The 10,150-nt window shown below is 48.0% G+C and overlaps 1 protein-coding gene across 1 annotated transcript in view; it reads left to right on the top strand.

The window, feature by feature from the left end:
- The window catches only part of IRAK2 (interleukin 1 receptor associated kinase 2), a 75,261-nt gene that overhangs the window by 45,982 nt on the left and 19,129 nt on the right, over positions 1 to 10,150 (top strand). The window contains exons 5-8 of the mRNA XM_017847451.1: positions 2,208 to 2,353; positions 4,856 to 4,965; positions 8,057 to 8,252; positions 8,718 to 8,781. Of these exons, the coding sequence (XP_017702940.1) occupies positions 2,208 to 2,353; positions 4,856 to 4,965; positions 8,057 to 8,252; positions 8,718 to 8,781 (516 nt within the window). The remainder of the gene's footprint in view (positions 1 to 2,207; positions 2,354 to 4,855; positions 4,966 to 8,056; positions 8,253 to 8,717; positions 8,782 to 10,150) is intronic.

The following is a 10,150-nucleotide window of genomic DNA, read 5'->3' as shown; positions in this document are numbered from 1 at the left end:
AAATAAATAAAATTTAAAAAATAAGAAAGAAAATTGACCAGGTATGGTGGTTCATACCTGTAATCCCAGAACTTTGATGCCGAGGCAAGAGGATTGCTTGAGCCAAGGAGTTTGAGACCAGCTTGGGCAACATAACGATATCCTGTCTCAACTGAAAAAAAAATATATATAAAAACATTTTTTTGACTGGGCATGGTGGCTCACACCTATAATCCCAGCACTTTGGGAGGCTGAGGTGAGTGGGTCACTTAAGCCCAGGAGTTCGAGATCAGCCTGGGCAACATGGCAAAACCCCATCTCTACAAAAAATACAAAAATTAGCTGGGTGTGGTGGTGCATGCCTGCAGTCCCAACTACTCGGGAGGCTGAGGTGGGAGGATCATTTGAGCCCAGGAGGCAGAGTTCGCAGTGAGCCGAGATTACGACACTACATTCCAGCCTGAGCAACAAAGTGAGTCTCTGTCTCAAAAATAAATAAAGGCCGGGCATGGTGGCTCACACCTGTAATGCCAGCACTTTGGGAGGCCAAGGTGGGCAGATCAGTTGAGGTCAGTTTGAGACCAGCCTGGCCAACATGGCAAAACCTCATGTCTATCATACAAATGTCAGCCTGGCGTGTAGGCACGCACCTGTAGTCCCAGCTACTCAGGAGGCTGAGGAATGAGAATCACTTGAGCCCAGGAAGTGGAGGTTGCAGTGAGCCCAGATCGCACCACTGCACTCCAGCCTGGGCAACAGAGTGAGACTCTGTCTCAAAAAAAAAAAAAAATTAATTAATTATTTAAACAGTAAAAATTTAAACATAAAGAAAATTATAAATAAGAAAACAAACTATTTTTCACAGCACCTATAAATAAGCAGTACTGTTTTAATATTTTGATATATTTTCTTTTTTAATTGTTAAAACTTTTTTTGTAGGGACAGGATCTTGCTATGTTGCCCAGGCTGGTTTTGAACTCCCTGGCTCAAGTTATCCTCCTACTTTGGCCTCTGAAGTGTTGGGATTTTAGATGTGAGCCATTGTGCCGGGCCCATATTTCGATATGTTTTCTTTAATGCTTTCTCTATACATACATGTATATGAATACTCACATGTGTACATACATACACACACATAGATACACACACACACATCTAATAAAAACTAGAAGTATGATTCCCTTTCCAATTTGGCTTAGTGTTTTCACGGAGTCGGCAGTCACTCCTTTATTCATCAATTCAGAAAATGTGAGTAGTCAAGCCCTTTTCTAGGCTCTAGGGAGTGTAGGCCAGAAGCATACAGAGCCCCTGCCTTGGGGAAGTTTATGGTCCAGTGGGGAGACATGTAAATAACTCTAATGAGTATGCAAAAGCGAGTAATAGGTTGGCTTGCGGGAAGCAGAGAAGGGCGGAGAGATATGGCAGGAGGCCATTTACAATAGTCTGAATCAGAGCCTGACCCAATCCAAGTGACCCAAGGCAGAGGAGAGGGGAATGAAGGGACATTTTAAAAGTTATTTGTGGCAGTGAATGGTGACTGATATGGGAGATAAGAAGGTTTCTAGGAAACTGGGTGGGTGGTGATGTGCCTTTCTGGGATGGGTGAAGAAGCAGGTATGGGACTTGTTGAGGCTAGGATGATGTTGACCTGAGCATCAGGATGCAAGCTGACATTCAGGTCTGGAACTTAGGATGGGGCTGGCGATAAGAGATTTGGGAATGTTCCCTATAGCAATGGGAGGTTCTTGGAGGAACAACATGCTAAACAAGATAAGGAGTCCAGCTGGCAGAAAGAGGAAGGCAAAGGAGGGGGGTCTTAGTGAAAAGGGCCAAGAAAGAGTGGTGAGAGACGTAGGAGGAGAGTCAGGAGGGAATGGTGACTGAGAACCAGCAGAAGAGGATTTCAGGAAAGAACCCAGTCCCAGAGTCAGGCAGATGTGGGATCTGGTCCTGGCTTTACTGCTTGCTAGTTTCTGACCTTGGGCAAGTCCCTTAACCTCTCAGTCTCTGTTTCTGGAGATGGGGCAGTTGAGGTGTCATGTGCTGCAGAGCAGTAAAGCAGGGTGAGGACCGCCACACTCCTTGAAGGCAGGCAGTTTTCATCTTTCCACTCTGGGGCCAGGCCCTTAGGGGTCAGAGCATGTGGTACCTGGGAGGTTACTGGTTGGAGGAGGAGAAGGCAGAAGAGGGGTGGGACATGAGGAAGTAGATCATTCTTTCCGTCTGACTCCTCACCCCTGCACTGATGCCCGATTCCAGATGCTGCCACCCCAATGTCTTACCTGTGCTGGGCTTCTGTGCTGCAAGACAGTTTCACAGCTTCATCTACCCCTACATGGCAAATGGTTCCCTACAGGACAGACTGCAGGGTCAGGTAAGGGACTGGGTCATGGTCAGAGAATGGGACCAGGCTGCACCCAGCCGTGGGGTCAAGGGTTAAGGACTTACAGAAGTTCAGAGGGGAGAGGGACCATCTAGGTGAGACCAGGGAGACTTCAAGGAGAGAAGTGGGGCCAGGATACATAAAATCTGGTTAAGCGCTCACTTTGGCAGCATGTGTACCAAAATTGGAACGATACAGAGAAGATCAGCATGGCTCCTGAATGAGGATGATAAAATATGAAAAGGAAAAAGAAAAGCACAAAAGATCTGATTAAAATCTTCAGGAAAATCTATACAAAAATTTGATGAGAGGCATTTCATTCAAATCAAGAGCATGACAAAGGTATCTCATAGAACGAACTTCGTTCATCATGGTTCTGGAGGTGTTAGCCAATGCAGTAGGACAAGAAAAAGAATTAAGAGGTAAAGAGTATGGAAAAGTGGAGGTGAATTTTTGTTACAAAATGTTCTTCTAATATATACCTATTTGCTTGTGTGTTTATGGAATATCTCTGGAAAGATACACAAGAAGCTGGTTCACTGGCTACTGCTAGGGAGGAGAACTAGGTGAAAGAGTTATTCCATAACAGAATTATTGCTTCCCATGGCAGAGACCAGACAAAGCAGTTATTCATGGCATACTAATGATCATTAGCTTTTCTGGGCACTCACTGTGTGCAGGTTGCTTTGATAAGGGTTTTGCACAGGTCATCTCCTCCAGGCCGTGCCACAACCAAAGCACTTTCTTCTCCCATTTTTCAAAAGAGGAATCTCTGACACATAGAGACAAAGTGAGTTGCCCAAGGGAACATAGGAGACAAGTGTCAGGCCAGAGCTTACACTGGGTTCATCTGGCTCTAGGTTTCAGAGTTTTTTAGAAGAAATTAGCAGGGGCTGTCCAGGCCAGTTCTTAGTGGATGTGGGTCCTACTCCAGGGCTTCAAAAATAGGTGATGAGGCTGGGCACAGTGGCTCACTCTTATAATCCCAGCACTTTGGGAAGCTGAGGCAGGTGGATCACTTGAGGTCAGAAGTTTGAGACCAGCCTGACCAATATGGTGAAACCCTGTCTCTACTAAAAATATAAGAATTAGTCAGGCATAGTGGTATGTGCCTGTGTACCAGCTACTCAGGAGGCTGAGACAGGAGAATCACTTGAACCCGGGAGGCAGAGGTTGCAGTGAGCTGAGATTGTGCCACTGCACTCCAGCCTGGGTAACAAAGTGAGACTCTGTCTCAAAAAAAAAAAAAAAAAAAAAAGTGATGGTTTAGCCTGGTAGAGTCAGTCTTAGAACAACAGTGGGAGCAAATGAGAGGCTTCAGCCCACCCCACAGTCCCCATCAGCCCTGGTGAGGTTTCCCCTAATACAGATAAAATCAGCGTAAGGCCCAGGTGCTTGACTCTCAAACACAAGCTCCCTAGCTCCTCTCCCAACCAGCCTCTTTTAGAGAGAAATTCCAGAGCAGCCACTATAATAGACATGATGAAAATAACCGCTGATTGAGCACCTACTGTGTGGCAGGTGCTATGCTAGGGGCATACCATATATTTCCTTGAATCCTTACAGCAACCCTAAAACATAGTGATTAACATTTCCATTTTATACCCAAGGAAACTGAAGCTCAGAGACGTTAAGTGTCTTTTTCCAAAATTACATAGCTGGTGCATGTCTGAACTGGGAGTTACCTCTAGATCTGTCTGATGTCAAAACCCATAGTATAGGGTGAGGCACATGGCTCATGCCTGTAATACCAGCACTTTGGGAGAGCGAGGTGGGTGGATCGCTTGAGCCCAGGAGTTCGAGACTAGTGTGGCCAACATGGCCACATTTCCTATATCCATGAAAAATACAAAAATTAGCTGGGAGTAGTGGCACGTGCCTGTGATCCCAGCTACTTGGCAGTCTGAGGCGGGAGAGTCACTTGAACCTGGGATTTTAAGGCTACAGTGAGCTATGATGCTGCACTCCAGCCTGGGTGACAGAGTAAGACGCTGTCTCAAAAGAAGCAAACAAACAAACAAACAAACAAAAACAATGAAAAAACTCACAGTATCATGCTGAGCCCTCTGGCAGAGGACATGAAGGGCAGGAGGAGGGTCAGGAGCTGGGGACCCTGCCATCAGGACTTTTTTTTTTTTTTTTTTTTTTTTTTGAGACAGAGTCTCGCTTTGTTGCCAGGCTGGAGTACAGTGGCACAATCTCAGCTCACTGCAAGCTCTGCCTCCTGGATTCACGTCATTCTCCTGCCTCAGCCTCCCAAGTAGTTCGGACTACAGGTACCTGCCGCCATGCTCAGATAATTTTTTGTATTTTTAGTAGAGACGGGGTTTTACTGTGTTAGCCAGGATGGTCTCGATCTCCTGACGTCGTGATCTGCCTGCCTCGGCCTCCCAAAGTGCTGGGATTATAGGCGTGAGCCACCTGCCCGGCCACCATCAAGACTTTAAAAAGGTACATTGTGACTGTTTGTCCTCCTGTTTTTCTTTCTCTTAGGGTGGCTCCGACCCCCTCCCCTGGCCCCAGCGTGTCAGCATCTGCTCAGGGCTGCTCTGTGCCATCGAGTACCTGCATGGTCTGGAGATCATCCACAGCAATGTCAAGAGGTGAGAGAGGTGTGCTGGACCTTGCTGGGGCCTGGGCTGCAAGGGTAGAACTGGCACCTATTCCGGGCTCACCTCTCCGCTGCCACTCACCCCTGTCCTGTTTGTTTTTCTCTTCCCACCTCCTCTCCTCTGCCCTCCCCTGGATGTCTTTTTCTCTGTTATGCCCTCAAAAATCAGTGTTTCCGGGCTGTGCTCTGAGTCTAATTGCTCTCAGCATGAATTCCCTACCTGTCACATTTGTCTTTTGGAGCTGCTGTTTTCCCAAGAAGCCCTCCACACCTTGCTGCATCTCACTGTCCACTCAGCAGCTGGCCTGGACCCCAACCTTGAACTTTGGGCCATGTCTGCCAATCCCCTGGGATTTCGAGCTCCTCGTTCAGTGTCTTCTCTGAGACCTGTTCCTTCCTTGTGTAGCTGTTGGTGTTAGCATCTTGTCTGGAAGGCTCCTGCAGCTTAGGCCTGCACCCCTGCATCTCAGTGCCATGCATACAAGAGGGAGAGGTCCCCATCTAGGCACGGTTAGGATAGGGAGGGATTCCGAAGATACCAGAAAATCTGGCAGAACTGGCTTCAGAGACACAGAACTCATATTTCTCCAAAGTTCTCTTTCCATTTGACTTGTGGAAGTCCTTTCCTCTTTTCTCTCCCCCAATTTTTTTTTTTTGTGTTTTGAGACAGAGTTTCACTCTTGTCACCCAGTCTGGAGTGCAGTGGTGTGATCTCAGCTCACTGCAACCTCCACCTCCCTGGTTCAAGTGATTCTCCTGCCTTAGCCTCCTGAGTAGCTGGGATTACAGGTGCTTGCCACCACATCCAGTTAATTTTTGTATTTTTAGTAGATAGGCTTTCACTATATTGACCAGGCTGGTCTCAAACTCCTGACTTCAGGTGATCTACCCACCTTGGTCTCCCAAAGTGCTGGGATTAGAGGTGTGAGCCACCGCCCCTAGCCCTCTGCCCCAATTTTTATTTAATTGCAGCAGTAATTGTTATAGCAGTCAAGTAAATGAAAGGGTGAGAGAGGTCACCACTGACCTACCCCATGACTCATCAGCTGGCCTCTAGGTTTTGTTTCTTTTTTCAGTTCCTGCCCACACAAATCCTTAGTCTGTAGGTTGCACCTGGGTACCAATTCACATCCTGTTTTTTACCCCTTCATTTAAATATAGTAAACATTTCGCTACATTGTATACCATCATGTTTTTTAGTGTCTTGTTAATCTTCCCTTGAAGGAATTTGCCCATAATTTACTTAACCACTCCTTGCACACATGATAAAAACATTTTTTTAAATTTTTTTGGCCGGGTGCAGTGGCTCGTGCCTGTAATCCCAGCACTTTGGGCGGCTGAGGCAGGCAGATCACAAGGTCAGGAGATCGAGACAATCCTGGCTAACATGGTGAAATGCTGTCTCTACTAAAAATACAAAAAATTTTTTTTTTTTTTTTTTGAGACAGAGTCTCGCTCTGTTGTCCAGGCTGGAGTGCAGTGGCGCAATTTCTGCTCACTGCAAGCTCCGCCTCCCAGGTTCACGCCGTTCTCCTGCCTCAGCCTCCCGTGTAGCTGGGACGGCAGACACCTGCCACCACTCCCGGCTAATTTTTTGTATTTTTAGTACAAATACTGCCTTGGCCTCCCAAAGTGCTGGGATTACAGGCATGAGTCACTGCGCCTGGCCAAAAAAAATTTTTTTTTTTGACAGGGTCTTGCTCTTTTGCCCAGGCTGGAGTACAGTGGTGCAATCTCTGCTCACCACAGCTTCCCATCTCAGCCTCCCAAGTAGCTGGGACTACAGGCATGCACCACTGTGCCCAACTAAATTTCTTTGTTTTAGTAGAGATGAGGTCTTGCCATGCTGCCCACACTGGTCTCAAACTCCTGGGCTCAGGCGATCCTCCTGTTTCGGCCTCACGAAGTATTGGGATTACAGGCATGAGTCACTGCACCTGGCCTGCACTAAATATCGGTACACATGTGGCTTAGCTTTTTCCCATTTTGGAGTATGTTCTCAGTGTTTGCTCCTGTGGGTTAGAAGACTGGGTCAAATGATTTTTTTTTTTTTTTTTTTTTGAGACAGTGTGTCACTGTGTTGCCCAGGCTGGAGTGCACTTCTGCCTCCTGGGTTCAAGCCATTCTCCTGCCTCAGCCTCCTGAGTAGCTGGGACTACAGGCGCCCACCACCACACCTGGCTAATTTTTGTATTTTTGGTAGAGATGGAGTTTCAGCATGTTGGCCAGGCTGGTCTTGAACTCCTGACCTCAGGTGATCTGCCCATCTCTGCCTCCCAAAGTGCTGGGATTACAGGCGTGAGCTACTGTGCCTGGCTAAGAGGGATTTTTTTTTTCTTTTTTTTGAGACGGAGTCTCGCTCTGTCGCCCAGGCTGGAGTGCAGTGGCGCAATCTCGGCTCACTGCAAGCTCCGCCTCCCGGGTTCATGCCATTCTCCTGCCTCAGCCTCCCGAGTAGCTGGGACTACAGGCGCCCGCCATCTCGCCCGGCTAGTTTTTTGTATTTTTTAGTAGAGACGGGGTTTCACCGTGTAGGCCAGGATGGTCTCGATCTCCTGACCTCGTGATCCACCCGTCTCGGCCTCCCAAAGTGCTGGGATTCCAGGCTTGAGCCACCGCGCCCGGCTTTTTTTTTTTTTTTTTTTTTTTTTTAAACATGATCTGGGCAGGTTTAGTCACAAAGGATGCTGGCCACTTAGACCTGAGTCAGCCATGCCAGAGCTAGGGGTTGGAACAGTTGTGGAAGAGACTGAGTCTGCACAGCCTATAGGCTTGGCAAGCTGAGGCTGATCAGGGTTGGCATCTGTGGGAATTAGGGAGGCTGCACTTCTTTGCCCACATTCCTGGGGCAGCAAGACTAATTCTGAACTCCATCTCCATTTGCTGGAGGGAGTATGCTCCTGATGTCCTCTCTTCCCCAGTCAGGGCTGGCTCAGAAGCTCCATGCTGAGGGTCTTTAGAGACCTCAACTTGCAGGAGCTGATGTTGCTCTGCCACTATATTGTCTCCCCAAAGGGTCTTCATGGCAACCTATTGTTATCCAGCTCAAAATGAGAAGGTTCTCTCCCCTTTCGTTTCCACAGCTCTAATGTCTTGCTGGACCAAAATCTCACCCCCAAGCTTGCTCACCCAATGGCTCACCTGTGTCCTGTCAACAAAAGGTCAAAATACACCGTGATGAAGACTCACCTGTTCCAGGCGTCAGTTGCGTATCTGCCAGAGGATTTCATCCGGGTGGGGCAGCTGACGAAGCGAGTGGACATCTTCAGCTGTGGAATAGTAAGAGCGTCCTTCTCTGCTTAGACTGGGGCCCGCCCTGATTTGTCCTTTCCATGGCTCCTTTGTAATCACAGGATACGGTAGAGGCACACAGACGGGTTCCATCAAAGTTCAGCAGGGGCTGTCAAACCGTGGCCCACAGGCCACTGTGGCCTGTGGCCTATTTTGTGTGATCTGTGAGCTAAGAGTAGTTCTACATTTATAAAGGATTATATTTTTAAACCAAAGAATATGTGATAGAGACTGAACATGCCTCACAAAAGCTCACATATTTACTGTGTGGCCTGTTACAGAAGAAATTTGCCAGCCCTTGAAGGAAAACCACTCATGAGTATCCAGGTTCTAGTAGGCTCCAGATATCCTCACCTGACTGCCCTAATTCCCATCCAGCCATCCACCTGTCCATCCAGCTGTCTATTTGTCCTTATTTGTTCATCGCTGTCTGATCATCCATCCACTTTTTAGCTGCCCATCCATTCAGTGACCGTTGACCCACCCAGCATCCCATCCTACCACCACCACCATCCTTGTCTGCTATTGTGTTGTGCCAGGCACTAGGAATATGAGTGTAACGAAAACACAGGCCGTCCCCTCAGGAGCTCTTGGTCTGCATGTAGCAGTCTACAAAGTATATTTCTATAGAACTCCAGTTCCTTCGGATCTCTAGGATTGATGGGTTAAAAGGGTTTATGCCTTGACAGACTTGGAAATATTGCATTAGGCAAAGTCAAGCAGGTTTCTTTACCACAAGATTAATTCAAGCTGGTAGGATGGTAATGAGCCTTTAATCTGGGACTTGTGAATTCACCAGAGAGGGGTATGCAGTGTTTTCCAAGCTTGTTTGACTGTGGAACCTTGTTTTCTCAGAATATCTGTCCTCATCAGTGTTCCATGGAACCCAGTCTGGGAAATGCTGCTGAGAAGAGTGACAGGTTGGCTTCAGCCACGTGCATACAGCTGCCCTGTGGGCCTCACTCTCTCTTCTTCTCTAGCCTTGAACTCTGTACTTCCTCTCTCTGACCACAGTCTCCTGTCTGTCTACCTCTGCCACTAGAACCGTGGCCCTGAGTCACCCCTGCCCTCAGCAAGAACCCCAGATTCTGTACTCCTGTGTCTCCCAGCAGGTTCCTCTGCCTCCCTCAGCCCCACTGCGAGTTGTTCAGTGAAGCTCAGCAGGGCTAGTCCAGGCTCCTGCTCGTTTAAGAACCAGGTGGATGGGCAGGGAGTGGTGGCATATGCCTGAAATCTCAGTACTTTGGGAGGCCGAGGTGGGCAGATCACCTGAGGTCAGGAGTTCAAGACCAACCTGGCCAACATGGTGAAACCCCGGCTCTACTAAAAATACAAAAATTAGACGAGTGTAGTGGCATGTGCCTCTCATCACAGCTACTTGGGAGGCTGAGTCAGGAGAATCGCTTGAACCTGGGAGGCAGAGATTGCAGTGAGCCGAGATCATACTGTTGTACTCCAGCCTGGGCAAAAGAGCAAGACTCTATCCAAAAAAAACAAAAAGAAAAGAATCAGGGGGACGGAACCCCTAGGCCCAGCTCAGTTACTTTCAGCTGTGTGACCTACACCCAACACCTCTGTCTCTGGGCCTCAGTTATGCCTTCTGTAAGATGGGGCTAACGATATACATGGAGACGAATGGGATAATATATATAAGCAGGTGAGCATGGTACCCTGCACCCTGCACCTACCAAGAATATTATGATGACTGTGGTTATTGTTATTCCCACCTTTACACCCTCCTTCTGATATCTGTTTACTCTTGACCCTCTAACCGGTGTGTTAGTGTCACAGGTTACTTCCTCATCCATCTATTCACCCTCCCACCCATCCACCCACGCACCCACCCTCCCACCCACTCACCCATCCACCTACCCACCTGTCCACCC

Source organism: Rhinopithecus bieti, unplaced genomic scaffold (assembly GCF_001698545.2).
Source record: "Rhinopithecus bieti isolate Rb0 unplaced genomic scaffold, ASM169854v2 scaffold_29378, whole genome shotgun sequence".
NCBI classification, from domain to species: domain Eukaryota; kingdom Metazoa; phylum Chordata; class Mammalia; order Primates; family Cercopithecidae; genus Rhinopithecus; species Rhinopithecus bieti.
This window is presented reverse-complemented; position numbering and strand designations above follow the sequence as displayed.